The 21,012-nt window shown below is 36.0% G+C and overlaps 1 protein-coding gene across 6 annotated transcripts; it reads right to left on the bottom strand.

Annotated features, from left to right (window-relative positions):
• Positions 1 to 2,715: 2,715 nt before the first annotated feature.
• Positions 2,716 to 15,104, bottom strand: LOC116210289 (phosphopantetheine adenylyltransferase-like). 6 transcript variants are annotated; one of them, XM_031544136.1, is made up of 10 exons: positions 14,827 to 15,104; positions 14,539 to 14,691; positions 8,619 to 8,843; positions 8,429 to 8,493; positions 5,392 to 5,545; positions 5,175 to 5,246; positions 4,159 to 4,218; positions 3,687 to 3,781; positions 3,179 to 3,248; positions 2,716 to 3,103 (listed from the first exon to the last, which is right to left on the bottom strand). In XM_031544136.1, the coding sequence occupies exons 5-10, from the start codon at positions 5,509 to 5,511 to the stop codon at positions 2,963 to 2,965; spliced, it is 558 nt and encodes a 185-aa protein (XP_031399996.1). In that variant the 5' UTR covers positions 5,512 to 5,545; positions 8,429 to 8,493; positions 8,619 to 8,843; positions 14,539 to 14,691; positions 14,827 to 15,104; the 3' UTR covers positions 2,716 to 2,962. The 6 variants fall into 6 exon arrangements, with proteins under 6 accessions (XP_031399996.1, XP_031399995.1, XP_031399998.1 ...); XM_031544135.1 differs by lacking the exon at positions 8,429 to 8,493; XM_031544138.1 differs by lacking the exon at positions 8,429 to 8,493 and having other exon boundaries at positions 8,619 to 8,838.
• Between the last annotated feature and the right edge of the window lie 5,908 nt (positions 15,105 to 21,012).

Raw genomic sequence — 21,012 nt, 5'->3', positions numbered from 1 at the left:
CAAAGAGTGATGATGGAATCACAAACGAATGCAACAGAATTACCATAGAGCAAAACAAGTGGAAGAAACGGACAGTACCCAGAGCCACACATCAGAAAATCCTTCAACCAACGAACAGAATATGAATTAAAAACAGAATATACGCAATGGAACGACTAAGAACTCTCCGCTTTGAACTTTGAAATCCGAAACTAGAAAATAATTGAACAAATCTGAAGGAAATGCGAGCAAAGAATTCTGGAAATCAGAAGCATGCTAACCTCTGTCCCTTTCGTCTCTCTCTGTGTCTCTCTCTCTCTGCCCCCCTCTCTCTCTCCCTCTCTCGCTTTCGCTCTCAATACATCTATCTCTGGGCGAAATGCGGCATGAGGGCAATAATGATAAGCGTTTGAATGGTGAATGTGGGAGAAACTGCTGATTGGGTTTTGGAGATTATATAAGAAAGAGACGGGAGGGCTGAATTTGAGTGAAAACCGCAGGCAGGCTAACGAAGGAGATTCTCTTTTGACTTTGAAATTCAAATTTCAGTTATTTATTAGCCGTTACGTCACATTAAGGAGGGAGAGGCGGTTGGTTCACTGCGCCTAATTCAGTTTGATTACTTGATTTTGCTTTTATTAATTTCTTTTTGCTGGTTCATTGTTTTGGGCGGCAAACATATTGGATTCCGAATTTGTAAATGTAAATCCATTCCGAGTTTGTAAATGTAAATGTACGGGCGAGCAAAGAATTTTCAAATGTGAGTTATCTATCCTACTTTGTGAACTCAATAAATTCTTACATCTTAAAGAGGAATTCCTAACAAATTAAAAGAAAAATAATATTGATAGACGTTAAGAGGTAAATATTTGGCCTTCTTAAAGTGATCATGTAGATATTGGTTTAAGAAAAATACGAATGTGATATTTAGAAAGAAGAAAAATGAGGTAACTGTTGAAATTGTGATATTATAGAAAATTTAAAATGAAAAAATTGATAGAATTGGGGGGGGGGGGGGAGTAGTGAAAAATAAATAATCAACAAAGGGTAGCTGAAAAGTAGTTTAAATGAAATTAGAAACAATTAAATTATTATTATATATATATATATAATTGGTTAATAACCCAACAACGAAGTATGAATTTTCTTTTATTTTAAAAGTAGAATTTTATTAATTTCATCATTTCTAGAACGATTTTTCTTTAATATGTAAAGAATAATAACAAATTATGAGATGTTTAGCATACCTTCACTTCCTGGTTGATTTTAATATATTTTTCTATACAAAGCCTATATAGTGGGCTCCATGAAATATTTAAATAATATTAAAATTTAAAAATGAAAAAATAACAAAGAAAATTCAAAGACATGAAGAAAGGTAAGGGGATGTGGCTAACACAACCTCCCAAACAGAGTCATTCGCCTCGGCCACCTCATTTGTCACCGGTAAGCCCACAAGAGAAGTGATGGTGCGAGTAACGCTGTTGTTACAAATTTAAAAAAAAAATGAAAGGGGAGGGGGCTAACAGCGGGCCTCGTTGGTGGCTACCATCGTCCAAATTAGGGTGACCGATAACTTCAAATGTTGTCGATGACCTCAGAGGAGTAAATTTGTCCTTACTAGATATATACTTTTGAAGGAAAAACTTTCCCAAAACATATACGTGTATACACACACACAAACACACTACTTGACCCTCTACCCTCAGGTAAGAGGGTCAAGTTATTATTTTTCCTATTACATTTTTGAAATTTATTATCTTAAAGTAAAAATTATTTTTCATAAATATTCATAATTTTTTATACATTAAAATAAAAAGGTAAATACTTGTAATTACTTATCAATATAATTTTAAGATATATAATTATTTATAAGCAGTTGATAATAAAAGAATAATATTTTTATTCATGATGATATTCAGATTTTGATGTGTTAGTTTTCAAATTTGACATTGATTTATTTTATTCACTTAGAAACATTATGCTATAAATTTATATATGCTTTTCGCCAATCTTTTGTATGCAAAAAATTCAAAATATTACATTACTGGGTACTTTTGAAGGAATAAAATCGACAACTAAAGGCAATTCCAAAACTTTCTTTACTATCTAATAATCCATATAATCTAACCATTACTTGAAAACCAGACACCCCTCAAGGTGATGAGCATGGGATTTGTGTTCTTGATTTTGTCGATTGTTGACATTTTCATTGCTTTCTTCTTTTTTGTCGATTGTTTGATGAAAAATAATGCTATTACTTCTACTATTGAACCAAATATTGCATTATAACTGTTAATTCTATAATTTTGGCAATTTCACGCATCAAATCTTCAGAAAGTTTATGTGGAAAAATAAATCATTTCACATTGGTTGACTTAAAATTAGGAAAATGAAAAATTAATCTATAAACAACTTTGATGTTTGAGATTCTCGGTTTTAAAATTTGAATATCAAAAATAATTTTTATCAAATATGTGACTTAAAATAAGATACTTTCTCGCATACAGATCTCTACTAAGGTTATCCGGTATGAGCTGTTATGTTATATCTCAACTTATTCTAATAACTATGTCCTATCATTTCATTCTCTACAACATGCACTTGCCTTTGCCTTTGACCATACGATACTTCTAGTAATTTTCGAACTACACAGTAATTTCGCCCATCCATGCTCAGTTTGCTACTAAATTTAACTGCACGCCTTTTGGTTAGGATTAGAAAGCGGAGTGATTCTAAGTACGCAACTGAATCCTTTTACTTTATTCTTGCAAACATCAATATACCATTATATTATACAAGAATTCCTCGTATAACCTTCGTTAGGCAGAAACACCCATGGGTAACGGTAACGAATTTACAAGTTTTCAGAATGATCGGGTCTAAAATCTTCAGTACTCTTGTTTGAAGACAATTTCATGGCCTCGTACACACTTCGACGTGCCTTCGACGGGATTTCCACAGCTTTTCCAAAGAGCTGTAACTATGTATATGTTGTCCCCTGATATGCTGCAGACTTCTTCTCAACTTCGTGCCTCCTCAAGGTTGAAGAGCTGAGCTTGTTTCCACTAGAGCCCTCGGATAATAAATCTACCACTTCGATCTGAGCCAATTTCTCGACATACTAGACAGTAAGATTATTTTAACACTTCACAACATATTAGTTTATGCAGAAATTAGATAGAAGAAAGTCGCAAACCTTCAGTTGGGAAAGGCCTCTTTCTGCTCTCTTCTTATTGACAGACATTCCACCAGGCACTGTCTCCTTGCTAACCAAGACAAGTCATAATCAATAAAAAATTTGCCATTTCTATAGAATTACTTAATAGATCTTATTAAAACCCCAACATGCTTACAAGAGAGTTTGCAGCACATAAAGGGAAATATCTGTGGACAAATTGAAAAACAAACTGTCCACAGCAAAGTCGAACCCTCAGGTTCCAATCAGTTTCAATTAGAAATCCAGAGTATTATAAAATGCCTAGGATAATAGCTGCCTATGGCATTAAAAGGGCTTACTTTGGCACCAGGCACCAATCCAATTATATCGAATGCCTCCAAAGAGAATAGAAAGAAAATTGATCACATTATGCAACAGAAGCACGGCCTCATAAACAGACAATTAAGCTCTACAATCGGGCATCCCTTGGAACACTTTGTACCAAACTCAAGTAGGCAGGGAATAGGATGTCTATAGTAAATCAAACCTGACAACGATAGCCTCCAATTTTTCATCAACAATTGAAGGCCCATAGGGATCCATGATAGGTTCAACTTGCACCACAAGCTCCGGCCTGATAGACTGCCCCATATTATCGAAAAAAAGAAGAAAGAAGACTCATCATTTACATCAAAAGCCAACAACTGAGATATCTGTGTCACACAAAGTACAACATCAAAAACTGTGAGAGAGGTGTGGTCCTTGTTATTGTCTAATCTGACCAAACCTCTCCTCCACGTTCAAACAAAGAAAAGAAAAGAAATGAAATGAAATTTTGGGTACATTCAGGAAAGGGGTCTGACAAAGAAATAGAGCTAAGAGTGCACAATGGACATTCAATTACCCATCTGTCAAATTTTATGGGATACATGCCAGAAGCTGAGACTAGCCCAAATATAAATGCACAAACATTTATAAGAAAACATGTTATAGAGGACTCTAATTATCGGATTACGTACCTTGATATAGTCCTTGACGTTTTGCATTCTCTCCTTGATAGGTTGTATTAGTTCAGCAAACTGCAATTGTGAGGTAAATCAGGCCATTATACTGGAACATCACCACATATAGTACAACTACAGTCCGCGTTAATCACTATTACAGGTTTCTGAGCATAAAGAAAAGGAAAAGAGGGGGAGAAAGCAGAAGCCAACAAAGAAATATTATTCTTAGCATGTCTAAGCTGAGGAATGGAGACCAACATTACAACTAAAGTTCCAACATAGAACAAAAGGAATTTGAACCTTTAGGTTCACATCAATTAACATTAACTCATTAAGATAAGAAAAATATTTGAACTTTAAACGTGAACTGTAACATTGTAATCGCCATCAACTCCATCAAAGTTCTACTTGATTTCTGCTGTTTTACTTCGACTCATGGACAAAAGAATCCAAGAATTTTAAGAGAATCAAAGCTCAAACCTACTGCTCATACATCAACCTGATGTGAAAGAAGTACCATTTCTTGCAAGAACCAAAATACAAAATTTTCATCACTACACTAACATGCTTCTCAAAATTTCACTTTCCCTCATGGTAAAGAAGAAACGAGCCCCTCAAGAGAAAACTCAGGGCAGCCATTATACTACAGGCAGAAGCAATACTAATATCCTAGAGAATTGAGTTCAATCATTCTTTCACACAAAAGCAACAATCAACTCTACAATAAAATAGTGACTAACATATCTAAGAAGCGAAGTCTCATAACCTAAAATGAATAAGCTGAAAAGTATGATCCAGCCGACAAGACTCTCAATCATAAACATCACAATGAACTTTTCAAGATTCTAAAATAGCCAAGCAAAGCAAATGTAAAAAGATACAGAATTCATATTGCATAACTAGTTGTGTAGATCCTCAATCCCATACTAACTGACCAAAGCAAAAGATGTATTTGTAAAGGAAAGGTTTCGAAATAGAAAGGAACAAAGAGAATGCTGCCATATAATTGGCCTCTTGCTCTGAAATTTTACCTGTTTCTTCGTCAACATAGGACCATCACAAACTCCCACAACAATCCGATTGCTTGCCAACCCTGCTGCTGCCTTTATTATATTTTTGAACCATCAGGGTTTCAACAAACTTGAATCATAAATGCTCTAATTCAACGTGTAAAATGATCGCAAACCAATATACTGTCTTGCAATGCAAAATAGCTACAAATTATAATTGGCTGAGACTGTGAGCGACCTTGAGGAAAAGGCGGTGCCCATCATGTAACCGATCAAAAGTGCCACCAAGAACGACTGCCCCATATGAATTTGGAGCTGAGATAGGCAAATTCACAGCTGGGTCCTCCAAAATCGCCATTACTTGGTCAGTTTAGAACCCCAAAAGGATAGCGCTATAAAAAGACAAGGAGAGAGGAAAAAAAAATCATAAATGCCGTCGTGCAACAGAAACAAACATGCCCAATAACTAAGATACTACACAAACTTCAAGCACTTAATCAGCAGATTCAACAACAAAATCAGCAACATTTTCGATCTATAAGAACAAACCCGCCAGATGAATAACAGTTATATCATGGTTGTTAGAATCGTGATTCTACTCGTAGGATTGTACGATGCTACGACCCAAGGGCTGGGTAGCGATTCCGTTTTCAACGGGGGGATCAGAAATGCTGAATCCGAATGGGATCGCGAGTCGGGTCGGTGAATCATGGGATCAGTTCGACCCGGACAATCCTACAGTTCAGCCCAAAGCCCGCAAAATTGGCCTGCCCATTCACCAAGTTGGGTCGGATTTCTTTCTCCCCCTTCTCTTCTTTGATCAAAATCGCTTCTCTGATTGAAATTGAAGTAAGAACAGCTGTCTTCTGCCCTAATTTCTCCTCCCTTCTTCTTGTGCTCGTCCCCAATTGCAGTCCTCCTCCCTTCGTTCTCTCTTCTTCTCAAGAGCTGCAGATTTGGAGCTGCTGTATAGGGATTCGGGGCTGTATCAATAGAACTGCGCTTTTAAGGTTTTAGGGTGTATATATATATAATCCCCAAAATAATAAATAGGAAGAATAAAACCCCTTCAAAACTCAAAAGACAAACTCAAAGAAGAAGTCAGACTTTGGAGAGTTTTCAAGGGTGTCAGTAAATCTTGTTCAGATAAGCCTTAGCCATAAGGTCTAGAACAGAAGTAGTATAAAAATGGAGGGTTTCGGAAACACACTCCAAAGTCATCCAGTGTTTTGAGCGTAATTTGCCAAACAAAGAGTATGAAATCCCTCGAGATTCCCTCCTTCCAAGCCCCCTCCAAAACTCTCAATCCAAACATAGTGCTTAGCAAATAACTTTTCAACTAGAGGAATGATCAACTCCTCAACCTGAAGCCTGTCATTAAGTTGACCACAAGAACATGAAACTCGGCGTTTAGATTTTGTTAATGCCATTCAATTTACATTAAGACCAATCAGAAGATAACATTATTCTACGCATGACAACAAGAGGATGGAGTCTAGTCCACATGATTTAAGATGCAAAGAATAGAATCGACTGTACCAAAGTTGTCCAGAGTACAGACCGATAAATCCAAAGTTTTAAGGGAGCAACCATTTCTGGAAATTTGTTGAAAGAAGCATAAAAAATTTAAACTCAACTCAAAGCTAAACTTGCTCTTCTCTAAGCAATATGTTGAGGAAACTGGATCCATAGAAAAAAAAAAGAAAAAAGAAACACCTAAGTTCAGCTACACTTGCTTCCATTTCGTATCTCAGTTTCCCTTGAAATTAGAATATTTTCTACTTTATTTTTCATATTGCTCTTTTTTCATATTTTCTACTTTATTTTTCATATTTTCTAAAAAATTTAAACTCAACTCAAAGCTAAACTTGCTCTTCTCTAAGCAATATGTTGAGGAAACTGGATCCATAGAAAAAAAAAAGAAAAAAGAAACACCTAAGTTCAGCTACACTTGCTTCCATTTCGTATCTCAGTTTCCCTTGAAATTAGAATATTTTCTACTTTCTTTTTCATATTGCTCTTTTACTCACCTTACCCATCTAATTCACTCAATAGTTATGAAAACGTAAAGCACCATACATTTGAATGTTCTCCTTAATCAGAAGATGCCTCCGTATTCTCATAAACAAAGTCCTCTAGCACATACAAAATTTTCTAGTTGTAATCATTTCAAATGAACGGTAATCTTGTAATTATTCGTCCAATTTGAGAAGGTTCACAACATCACCCTTGTAGCTCACAAAGCTACTCAAAGATCAAGGAAGTCTGGTTCATGACTCTGAAAGTCGCACTCTTCTCCATAGAAATTGCAAGCACTTCATGTTAGAAAAGAGTTTCGGATCTATCTGGCCACTAACTAGATTGAGCCTAATAATAGCAAAGCTGACTCTTATGCCGCCACAAGTTTTTCTCATGCAATAGTATAATTAACCTCTAGTGTCCTCAGTAAAATTTGTTCATCCAAAGGGAAACACTTTGATACATCGGGGTTCTATATTTTCCAAAACATCTGATTACATCATGATCCAAAACTTCCACAGTAACCAATTTTAGTTTCTAATTCACACTAAAAGAATCTTCAAAGTGCTTGTCCTCACCCAGTTATGCAAGGATTTCAACCACCATTCAAGGTTAAGCTCTTTAATTCTAGAGTCAAAGAGAGAAAGCATGGTAAGGGCTCGTCAATAGCAGGTCACTGAATTGCCGTATCTTGCCTTCTAATCTTATGTGGTTAGACCCATCTAATCACAAGAAAGCTGAAAGAATTTGCAGAACTCGTTTTCATAATTTTCATCTAAAGTGGGTGCAGGGTAAAAAAAATGCCACAAAAGCAGACTTTTAGTTGCTTAAATCACTTTCTCTTGGATGTTATTTGTCCCCCCTAAATAGTTTTGCCAATACGTGCTAGGGAAACTGCATTCGCAAGATATAAGAATACTTTGTGATTTCTATAGAAATTTCTTGAATGGTATTAATTAGTTATTTATAGGATTGCTCCTTGATAGGTAAGGAGAACAGTGAGGTGAGTACGAACTTGGAGTATGATCTTATATTGTCAGTACACTAGTCCAACTATTTATAGACGTAAAAAGGGCGTCTTTCACTGAACCAAGACAATAGCAGTTTGGACTCTTTTCACGAATCAACCCGACAGCATTTGGGCAATTTTAGCTCATCAATTTCCATAATGTACCAACACTAAAACAAGTAACTAGCTGACGCCATACAATAATGCAATCTACACAACAGGCATACTAAACCAAACCTAGTCTTACATTGACTGCTTGCATCAGCACAACCACGACAGCGATCTCACGTGACACGAACATGTCGATTCCAACTACCAGCCAACAATTACCAGGAAAAGCCAATTGAAACTGTTAATAGCAATCACGAATGAACCATAAATCTATCAATACCAGCAGACATGAATTGGAAGGGGAAGAGGGGGTAGAGAGAGCGAACCAGGAGGCGAGGTAAGGCTTGGGGGAGAAGACGATGAGAGCACGACACTTGTGCTGGGACCGGATCTGGTAGTCTCTGAGTTGCTCGACGAGTTTCGAGCGAGTTATCATCTTTCAGGCTGGAGATCTTCTCCGATCTTCTCCATCGACCGGAAGTCACAATCAACCGCACCCTATGGAGCCGAATCCGCCGCAGCGAGTCGCTTCTTCTGAATCTTCCCCTTCTCTTGGATCGAATAAGAGAGAAAAATAATAATAATATAATAATAATAATAATTATTATTATTATTTATTGACAGAGAGAGAGAATTGTAAGTTCGCTATCAAACGTGAATTATGGACTCAAGCTGCGTTTTGAAATTGTTTATAAGTTGTTTGATTTTAGAACATAATTTTATCTCTAATCCACTTAACTTCACTTATTTACAATTCAACAACACAATTATTTACTTTCATATTTTTTTAATATCTAATCATTCAATTTAATTTTTAATATTAAATTCTCTCAACTATTCATTACTTTTTTACACTTTTTCTCATAATTCAACAACACAATCATTATAACATAATTATATATATATATATATATACATATATATATTATAAATATAATGGACATGTTCTTCAAACTGTTATGTAGTTAGTCGCATCACACCGTGGTGAAAAATTCGATTATTACTCATAAAATCAAGATTCTAAAAAGTGTGTACTTTTTCTGATAAGGTAGCCCATCATAAAAAAAATCAGTTTCTATAAACTCACATGGAAGATAAAATTTTGTTGAGTAAAAGCAGTAAAAACTCGATTATGCGAGTCAAGAATTCAACTAATTTATTACTGTATGCAACAAATTCTGAGTCCCCTCTATAAGACAAGAAATAAATGCGACAAAATAGAAAATTTATATTAATGTTCGTGGGTGTACAAATCTCTAATTGGAAGCTTGTACATAAAAATATAACTAGATAGAAATCCTCTGATTCTCTTCCACATATAGCAAAGTCTCGATTGAGGGCTTGAGCAGTTTGATCTTAGCGAGGTATTGGTGGAACCACCAGGGCCTTCGAGGCTTGAATCCGATGCATCCTTAATTAAGGACAATTCAAAAACTATATTTTTAATCCCCAAACTCGAGCTAGAAGTTGATATGGCACATTCTAATGGAAGCATATATCAAAGAATGTGGATCTGGGCATGTGAACGAGTCTGGGCCTTTGGACTAGTCAATAATTTCAGGCGCCCCGAGCTGGAAGAGATCGAGCTTGAGCTGAGCTTGAGCTCAGCACAGTGACCTTTGCAAAGAATCCATGGTCAAGTTAAGATAACCCGCTTGTGAGCTGTTCTTTACGCTGATGAACTCACAAATCCTTAATCAATCTCGTGCTGGTCATCTTTGTCAAATCGAAAAATACAGGTCGGTATGAAAATGTGTACGACTTTTAGAAATATCGTGAGGACCTTACCACGGATATTTGTTTTCACTTTTTCGCATTTGAGCAAGTAAGGTACCAGCACGGGAGAACACTGATTGCGTTGAATGCTGATAGGAATGCATGGGAAGGATATATAGGAAAGGGGGAGTTGAGAGAGACAATAAATAAATGATGACAAGACGAGGAAGGAGAAGGGGCCATCATCATTTTTGTCTGTTTATTTATGGGATGAAAATCTTTTGAGTGAGAGAGGAGAGAGAATACCAAAGATTAGTTCAAACGGATCGGCACTAATTTAATATTAATTGATTTGCAATATATACTATGCATATATCGGTTACATAAAGGACTTTTTCCAAGAGGAAAAGGAGAGGGTGGGATCCGGCATTTCGCGGTTGCGATGTGGGGGTGGGGCGAGCCCCTCCATCATGAGCCAGCCGATGGTATGGTTTTATGTGCATGCACTTTTATGAATGACGAGAGTAACCCAAAAAGTGGGTCTCCTCGATTTTTCTATATCTGTATACCACAATTTTAGTCCCATACGTTGTAGAGATTTTATAATTCAAAAATCGATGCTATAAAATTAAAATTTAATTACTTTATGAAATGAGAAATGAAATTCAATAATAATTACTGATGCAATTTTTATAGCTAAGTTATTCTATACTATATACATTTCGATTTGGTAATATCAAACTCATGAAAACGTATAATCATTTGAGAGACTATTAGCTAAAATTTATAGTACACTCATATAGATTAAAAAAAAAAAAGGCCAAGCATCCAGTTTTATTTTATGGAAGTACAATTGTAAAGGATTCAATAATTTATTTTAAATAAAATGTAGAAATTTACTTGATTCATTAAATTTTAAGTATGAAATAAAGTTAAATTACTATTGTTTATGTTAAAGACTTCTAGAAAGCTAATATGCCAGAACACATTAATTTGTTTTAGAAAATACTTATTTTGAAACCCAAAAAAATTCAATAGGCTTCTTGTAACAAATAATTTTTTATAAAATAAAATTACTCCTTTAACGTATAAAGTTTACTTTCTCATATAGTTTACTTTCTCATATGGCTTAGTAAGTATGACGATAATATGGCTCAATTTTACGATATTAGATAACTAAATAGCAAATAGGTTTTAAAGGAGTAGAGATAAAGATCGAAAAATAAATATAATAGGGATAAAAAAGTATTCATTGCTCTCTTTTATGAATAAGGTTATCTCATTGATAAGTACTAGAAATGTCATATATTTACTATTTTAACATATACTTTTGATTGTGTTTCGTTCTATTCATAGTTAGATTAGTAGTTGTTTTTAGCTTTTTTTATAGTTTCTTGATAGTTTGTTTATGTTTTTAAGTGTTTGATGAAGTCGAAGTACAAGAAAACCCGTGAATGGAAGAAGACACAAAGTGATGGATTGCTGGAATGCGATGAGAGACCACCGGAAGAGCCAAGCCTATGATGCGGAGGATTAATTCCATGATGAAGCCATTTTCTAGAAGTTTCTAGACTATTTGTTTAAGATCAAGAGAAGATATCATTAGATTTATTCAAAGTTAAAATCTCATGGAGATATTTTAGGGATATCTAAATTTCATATCTTTATAGACTAAGTCATATCTCTATAAATACTCTAGATATTATTTTCCTTATCTTTATGGGGAGATATGGCCAGATTAGGGTTAGTTTTGTTATATATATATATATATATATACACTCATCTTGGCCTATTCTTAAGGGAGAGACTCTAGAGAGCTCAACATGTGAAAGAGGAGAAGAGAAGTGTCTTGCTACATTCTAGGTTTTCTTGTGAGAATCCGAAGTTCAAGAAGATAAAGACTTGAGTTTTCAAGTCTGTTCGTCATCGATAGGGGAGCAAACATGGATATTTCTTTATCTTTCTTTCCTTTGTGTTTTCATTCTAGATTCATGAGTGTGTAATTCGTCTATTTGGTAGAGATTGGATTAAAGCCATGAATTTGTGATCATGAGACTTGATTTGGGCCGAATGAATTTCATATTTGCTATGTTTGATTATTCATGATTCAACTATTCTTAAAAGTTTATGATTGAAGGCCTGATTGTGTAGGTGGCCAACTATACAGCTTAGTTCCATATCTAATACTACTTAATCATTCTAAGTCTGCAATTGCTTAGTTGAATTAACACAAGTAGCAAATAATAGAGATATAGATGGTCAAGTTTGTATCTTTTATTATGGTGATCCAAGATCTAGGTTTAATGAACTACGCTAAGTAAGTTTGCTGCTTAGGGTTGATGATGTCTTTCTACTTCATAATGCTGCCACTGAATCGGACTTTGCCAGCATTCAGGAGTTGATTTATTGGTTAGGGTTTGATTGCAGGCCAAACGGATTAGGCTATTAACTAAGGAAAGATAGGGAATTGGACCTCTTGGGTAAATTCTACAATCAATCTCTTTAAACTAGTGAGTTGAATTTTGTCAATGATTGATCTCAAATACATGGTGGATTTCTTATCTCTACTGAATGTTTCTCATCTATTGATTACCCTAAAGTTTGAACCTTTACTTATCTTAGCATATTTCCCCCCTTTTAGTTAAAAGTGCGAACTTAGACTGCTTATATACTTAGTCCTCGTGGGATCGACCTCTACTTACCCTATCTACTAGTTAGTTAGGTTAATTTGGAGTTTAAATTAATTTGTTGCATTTGACACGCATCACTCATATAGGTATATTTGGTTAAAAGGGGAAAATTAAACATCCTAAAAAACTTGAAACCATGCTTAAAATAGACAAGTTAAATTAAAATTATAAGTTAATTGAAAGAAATGAGTTACCATATGAAGATACATTGTATATATTTTGCCAATAAATAGGAACACTTGGGCCAAGATAATTTTAGAGATGATACGAATGTTGGCAAACACTACAAGAATTTCGGGCTTCAATGACAGAATTTTCCGTCACTGATGCCTGCGATTCCATCACTGATACCAATCAGGAAACACTCGTCTCGCCGTCGGTCGCAAGTACTAGAGTCATTAATGCTCAGGTCAGTCATCTGTGACGGAATGATTCGTCACAAAACTCTGTGACGGTTACTACCCTATCAAAATCTGTCACTGATAGAACTCAACATGAAAAAATTTCCGTCACTAATGGCGACAAAATGTCTCAGATTTGTGACGGAATTTGTGACGGATATAGTTACTTTTGTGACAGGTTAATGACAGCATTGAAGCCTGAATAAGATGCATTGGAGCTCCCGACCAACTTAGGAACTTGTTGACTTCCAAACCCATACACCCTCTCTTTAGTAGTAATTAGAAGCATTTTGGTGAGCATGACAAGTCCTAATTAACAAAGCTAGCGCTATCATTTCAATTCTTTTACCCAAATCAACTAAGCTCAAGAATGTATATCAACTAAAATCACGTCTACTGGTCAGATAACAAATTTAAATCATATATGGAAAAAAAATTCAGCATTCAGTTTCACAAGGCCGACCAAAATAAGCATTCGGTTTCATGATAGCTCTACAAATGACAATTAGACCAACGCCAGTAAGCATTCAGTTTCAGCACTTTCATTTGGAGAAGGGTGCCATGACAGCTCTACAAATAGGTCCATGGGCCTATTTCAATGAAATAGAAATTATAATGTAGCTAATGAAAGGCCACAAGTAATCTCACGAACATCGAACCATGAACCTTTTAGCTATGTTACCAAACCAAAGCGTGCTATACTGTGTTACCATCTCTGAAAACCTACACTTTTTTCCCTTTCCTCTTTGGTTGACGTGGGACTTAACTTCTTTACTCTATTCACTGAGAAACAAAATCACCGAAAAAATTAACTTTTTGACTCTCAACAATCAACGGAAGACACTCCAATGTTTGTGCTAAATCACAAAGAATCAATCTGCCATGAGAAAAAAAAGGCAGCTTTCACTACCCAAAAAAAAAAGGAAAAAGGCAACAAAAAAAAATATACTAAAGCAAAATATGAGACTAGGCAATAGGTTCTGTCCCGAACTTGACGTTGATATTTCTCTTAACAATTATATTCTCAGATAGAAAATTAATTCTTTTGTTTTGTTTTTCTTTTAATAGGAGGGAGACTTACAAGCAGTAGACGAAGAAAAGTTCACGTGCAGGAAAAATCTCATTAGTTAAAATTGAATCCAAAATCTCTTAATTTCAGTCAACTCTTCTGCCATTACACAATGCCCCTTTTCTAAATTTCTTGCTTGGATTACAATCTCAGTGAAGGAATTTATGTTCGCTTAATATTTTCAAAACAACAAATAGAATAATGGTGTTATGCTTCCACCAATTTTGCGCCTTATATAATGCTTCCACCAACAACATAGATTCCATGGGAATCTGGCATGCACTTCCCAAAGAATCACTCATTCTGTATCATACCTCCAGTTGGTACGTCACGCAATTAAGGGAGGAAAAAAAGAAAAAACAAGGCTTACCGGAAATTGACTAATCTAGTCGGAGAGCCAACTCGCGAGAGGAAGCAGCAGCAGCAGCTACTCAGCTGGCAGTAGCTCGATGGTAGCAGCAGCAGCTCGGTGGCAGCAGCAGTCCGGTAGCAGCAGCAGGACAAGAAACTTCGCAGCCCTAAACTGAAATCGAGAAAAGCAGAGATTCAGCGAGAAGGAGCGAGAGAATGAAATCGAGAAAATGAAACTTCGAGGCCCTAAACTGAAATCGAGAGAAGGAGCAAGAGACAGATGGAGAGACGATCGACAGAGACTTACGGAAACTGAGATAACTTCGAAGCCCACTCCTCCACTGCTCTGCGTCTTCTTCTCCACTTCCGTGTCTGTGCGGGGCTGCTCTGCTTCTTCTTCTCCTTCGATTCTAAGTGCCTCTCCGGTGCCGGAGGAAAGCGACGACACGAATTGAAAGCAATTTTGCGTCTTTCTTCTCTCCGAGCTTGCCCTAATTTCACGAATTGGAGAGCGAGACGGAGAGGGAAAACGAGAGGGAAAGGCTGCTGAGCGAAAGGAGAGACTGAACAAGAGGGTCGTTGTTTGCCCCAATCTCATGAATAAATTAATCAATTCTTAAACTTGGAGAAAATATTCAATTTGGTCCTTGAAAGATTATTTTGTCAACAATGTGGTCGCTCAATTAATTTTGCCAACAATTGGATCCTCGAAAGTTCAGTTGACCTACAATTTGGTCCATGAAAGATTTTTTTTTTTTTTGATTCGTAATTAGCGCTCTTTATTAGACTTAAACACAAAATGCATCACCAAAACTGAGCTTAATAGCTAAGTATGCTCCAGAAACACCCAAGCCATACAAAGTCCCAAAATATATTCACCCACCAAGTATCAGCACGCAGGCCGAAGTAAAAGGCTCGCAAGCCCATATTTCTATAAGCCCAGTTGGTGTAACAAATCAAAACAGAGCCTAAAGCCAGGCTTCAAGGATTGAATACAGAACAAGGAAAAAAACCTACTGAAGGATTCCCCAGTTTTCGGTCATTGGCAACCTGTTGTTCTGAATTTTCCTTTTAAGTCTTCGTTCCCATCACCCTGCTTCTTACTGCATTTTTAATAGCGGCCAAGACAGCCTCACACGAAGGAGCAATGTCCGGAAATAGCTTCTCATTTCGAGCTTTCCACAGGTAGTAGATGAAGGCATGCCAAGCAATTTTACCAATTACAACCCTTGAAGACTTTGCCTCGAAGATTCTTAACAGCCCAATCTAGTTCAAATTGCCAGTCTCCAACTTATCTTCTAATATCATTTAGCAGCGGAATTTTTTGCCAAATCTGCTTCAAGAAAGAACAACAGAAAAATATATGGTTCCTATCCTTTTCCTCTACCTAAAAAAGCACCCAAGTGGTCTTGCTTCCTGGCTTCCACTTCACTACTCTATCCATGGTAGCTAACCTGTTTCTTATAGCTAGCCATGAAATAAAACAGTGTCGAGGAATACTGGGATTAAACCACGCAAACTTAGACCAGAAAACTCTTCTTCTTTTCATCCTTGTACTATTCCAGGCACTTGAAACAGTGAACCTTCCTGTTACATCAGCTGACCAAAATGATCCTATCAGCTCTATTTCATCAGGAAAGATACTTGAAGTGCCTTCCCATATAGAGTTCATGAAGGGGATTCTATAATTCCTCCAGAACCAGTCATTGCCATGTATAATGACAGCAACTTTGTCTTGCAAGGAAATTCCAGTACTAGCGGGTTCCCTCCCTTGAAGTATATGCAGGAGCGGGCTCCTTTCATGCTAGTTATCAAACCAAAAACTAGTCCCTTTGCCATCTCCTATAATGCTCTTAATCAGAGGACAAGCAACACTTCTAAGCTTCAAAATTTTCCTCCAATTTTAGGAACTGTTAGCAGTAGGTGTAACAGACTAGAAAATTTTGCCCTTAATGATATATTCCATTAGCCAAGCAATCCACAAAGAACTTGGCTTGCTCATTATCAGCCAAATGAACCTCATTATGCTGGCCTTGTTCCATGTTACAAGTTCCCTAATCCCTAATCCAGCCTCAGCTTTGGGAAACAGACATTGTCCCATCTCACCTCTGCTCCCTTATCATCTTCCTTTCCCTTCCATGGGAATGCTCTACATTTGCTTTCTACCATTCTTATCACCTTCTTTGGTAGGATAAAGGCTCGACACCAAAAATTAAGCATCGAATGAATCACAGACTGTATCAGTTGCAACCTGCCTGCATAAGATGGTTTTTTAACAGCCCAACCATTCAACCTTTGAACAATTCTTTCAGTCAATGACTCGCACTCCTTGTCAGACAACCTTCCTGGGATCAAGGGAACACTAAGATATCGCACGGGAAGCCTTCCATGCTTGAAACCACCAGCATTAATAATCTTGCTTCCTCCTCATTATCAACTCCAGCTGTGTATATCTCACCATAAAAAAGAAAACTATATCCTTAAATTAAATGGAAATATTAATTTTTTTTTAAAAGAGAATGATGGGTAGTTAAGGGTGGAACTTCCGAATATTAAGTGGTACACACCGAAAAAATAACAATTAGAAAGAGACTACGTCAATTGGTGACAAATTGAAATAAGTTTTTCTATTAATGTGTATTAATTTTAGGTGAGTCGATACATGTTATTCTTGGGTAAAGCATCAGATGCGAGTCTTGTGATTATAAAAAATTCAAGATCTGGAGAGATTTATCCCTTAGAGAGTTGACCTCGCTCGAAATTAGACTAATTGGATTTAATTAACTTCTCAATATCAAGTGATTTAAATTCAATAAAAACTAAAAATATATAAGAGAAAGAGGGATGACTGGCTGAGGGTGAGAAAACCCACCCTATTCGCCACCACTATTATGTTGTAAACAGGAGTTTTAATTGTTTTGTAAGATGTGCATCAGTTGAATAGACGTGATGAATAGGACGAAAAGACTTTCAAAGGAACAAAAACATGAAGTTGAACATGTAGCCTCCATTTCAAGTAAACACGAGGAAGCATCGAAACCATGTATAAGTAAAAGGATATGACTTCCTACCAAGAAAACGAAAAAGGATATGACTTTGACTTCTTTTCTATTTTGGGAGTCTTTCTGATAAACAAACATGACTCCACCGGCATTTATTTGTGCTTTGCAAGAGACAACTACGAGTCTTTAAATTACAGGTTTTTTTTCCCTTTATAAGGGACATCATGATGACCTAATATAATGAATAGAAATTTTAATATATAATAAAGAGAAACAAATAGTTTCATTCCGAAAATTCAATCAGTAATACCTTTATTTACAAGAGAAAAGATGTCCTAGTGTAGAAGCTCTTTCTCACAGCTATGAGTTTTTAAACTAGAGGTGTCCACGGATACCAAGTATATCCGGAACTAGTCGAAACCTACTCGTTAGAGTATGATCCGGATAGCTTGTATTGAAAATAGGATATGGTCCAGATATTAAAATAAGGAACCTGTGAAAACTAGTTTCGGTTCAGATTCTTGTATATAAAGTATCCAAAACCAGAACCAGAACCGATACCCGGACTCAAATAATAATTTCTCACATTATATATATATATATAGTTATATTTAGATATTTATATATTTAAGAAATATAGGCACTAATTTTAAAAAAAATCTAAATATATGTCGACATTCTTTTTACGTGATTACTAATTGTGGATGAGACATTTTCGATTTTATTTGACGAGACAAAAAAAATTTTAGGTTCCAATAAGGTATCCGGAATTGTGTGTATAATACATGTTCCGGGTAACTTCTGGTTCCATGACTCAACATGATAAGATTTGATTCAAAAATCTTGAAATATGTCCCTTAGAGATAGGGTTCGGGTACCATAAATAAACAGAATACTCGGACCCGCACATCCCTACTTTAAATCACAGCTTTTGGCATCGTTGGGGAATTCAATCACGAAGTTGTGCCTGTGTTTCAAATCTGTCCCTCGCTGTTGCTTCCATTTCCTGACTCAATCCTCTGTGTTTTGATGATGCTAATTTTGCCGGAGAACTTTATGGTTGTGTTCGCTGAGGAGTGCTTCCGGTTTCAGTCCTTCAAGTTTCAGATCTGTGGTGCGTAACGATATTGGACTTTCTTGTTTCGGCCCGAGATTTCCAGGTTTCATGCGAATCATCTCCCAAATTAATAAAGTCAGCAAAAAGGTCCGTAAGATTGCTTTGAGTTATTGAACCTTACGTAGCGTGACAAACAAGTCATAGATTGAAAAGCAATACTCCATTTAGAACGGGTCTTCCCTTCAAGGTCCAGTCAAGTTGTGGATTCTGAGAGATTTCCGAAATTGGATTGATCGACAAGACAACATATATGCTTCCACGCACGTTGATCCAACTTCTTGTTCACAATTCAAACTTCAAAGGAGCAAAACCTACGTACCTGTGTGTCTCTTCCTCAGCTTCTAAAGTCAGTGTCAACTATACAAAAAGGTATTTGGTAAAGGTTGAACCGTATGTCTTGGGCAATTTTGATTTAATGCATCCATATCTCCTTAGGTTCAAGCCTACAGCTCTGCAAGCAAATCGAGTGATACCTATCAAAAAAAAAAAAAGCAAATCGAGTGATTACCATTACTATAATTGCTTGGCGTGGATAAGATATGATTTATAAGGAGGATGGGATGAGATATAAAACCCCTTGATGCTCTTCGTTATATTCAAGTGCTTGGTGAATGCCAAAAAATTGGGCTTTAAAAGGAAAAGATCAAATCTCCCTTGATAAAATTTTACAGAAAAAATATTTACCGAAAAATTGTCTTTTAAATTTTCTTAAAAGAAAATTAATTTCCAAAAGAAAGTAATGCAAACTTAAGATGGAAATGGGAGAGGAGCACTAGGGTCCGATGCCAGCCAAAACTGCCATCGTGAGGTTGCCAGTGGCTGCAGAGGTCCCCGCTACCTCGTCTATATTTAATGTACTGAAATTAAAAGTTGGTTTGACATTCTTTACAAATAATTAGAAACTATATTCAAATTACCAATTTTTTCTTCGCAAGAAAATTACCAAAATTTCCTCTATCGTAACTTTAGAAATATTTTTTTTTTGCTGTTTTAAAGGAAGTCCATGACGAGATTAGTACAAGGAAATGAAAAGAAAAATTCAATGAAGGGTCATGAACAATCCCACTGAAAAGAATTGAATTTAAAACCTCTAAATTACCAAGTGAGAACATGCACAATTGCATTCATTTCTTAATTTAAGAGATCATTTAAGTATTAAATAGATTGTCGATAAATGTTTGGAAAATAAACTCCATTTTAGATAAGGATAATTCCTTACTAATCCTCGAAATTTCTAAAGCCCACGAAACTGAAACACAATTTTTTTTTCAGTTATAAGAAATGCTTATGGCTTAATACAAGAATAGAAAGAGTAAAACTAAATAAAGTGGCATGGAAGTCCCACTAACGAGGATTGAACCCGAGACCTCATGGTTCTGAGTGACGACTTGTGCCACTGTACCAAATGTTTTTCATCTGAAACATGAATTTTTTCTTAGTACCGTTATAAATTTTTTATTTAACCAGAATTTACATGAGAAAAGGGGCAAAATCAAATAAAAACATATATGGCGGGGCATGTTCAGTTTCTATCCTGCAAAATTTTAAATTTCTTAACTTTGTTTAAAATTTCGAAATGTCTGGAGAGCAATAGCCTCCCTTCCTACATAGTGCCTCCGTCCTAGAGAGGAGGGAGGGTCGTCTGGATGGCTCGATGTTAGTTACTACTACCTTAAACAAGGTCTCTGGTGGCACCTTCACTGGCCCGATGATGGTGGATATCAAGCAACCAACAATCCCCTTCTGTCCTCTCTCTTTCTCTTCAGGGTCGAGGAGAATAGAGCGAGGACAATTTTCGGGTGGTGCGTGAAAAAGTTGGCGACCACTAATCTAGTCGATATTCCACGGCAACCTCCGTCCAAATAGTGACCTCAAAGACAGAGGGGTGGTGGCAGCTGACATGTCCCTCCACCGGCCATTCTATCCTTCTCACAAAGGATTTCTTAATTCTGATGGCAGATTAATATTTAGGTTGCATTTATTTCGAAATTTATATTTTACTCAACTCCCCTCCACTCTATTCTCCTTTCAATTCAGTATCATAATCATTACTTTTTTATCATTTCCTCTCATTTAATAATAAATTTTCACTCATATTATTTTCTAACAATTATTACAACAAGTATTTTGATAATAAATTCCTCATCCACTTTTATATCTATATATATATATATATATTATATAATCTTTTTCTCTCATTTAATAATAATTTTTCACATCTATTTTTCCTAACAATTATTACAATCAATTTTTTAATAATAAATTTACCATATATCGTATACATATAATGTATACTTTTATCCCTATTAGAGTGGAATGGGGTGGAGTAAAATTTCACATACGAAATCACATGATATCCCAATTTGCTTTTATC

This window comes from Punica granatum, chromosome 6 (genome assembly GCF_007655135.1).
Source record: "Punica granatum isolate Tunisia-2019 chromosome 6, ASM765513v2, whole genome shotgun sequence".
NCBI classification, from domain to species: Eukaryota; Viridiplantae; Streptophyta; class Magnoliopsida; order Myrtales; family Lythraceae; genus Punica; species Punica granatum.
Note: the sequence above shows the minus strand (reverse complement) of the source record. Positions and strands in the feature narration are given on the sequence as shown.

Bases quoted from the DNA above. Each gene is read 5' to 3' on its own strand.
- LOC116210289 (XM_031544136.1), bottom strand. From the start codon at position 5,511: ATGGCGATTTTGGAGGACCCAGCTGTGAATTTGCCTATCTCAGCTCCA. The intron at 5,247-5,391 runs GTCGCTCACAGT...AATATAATAAAG, and splicing joins GGCACCGCCTTTTCCTCAAG to GCAGCAGCAGGGTTGGCAAG. The intron at 3,249-3,686 runs GTTTGATTTACT...TGTCTTGGTTAG, and splicing joins TTGGAGGCTATCGTTGTCAG to CAAGGAGACAGTGCCTGGTG.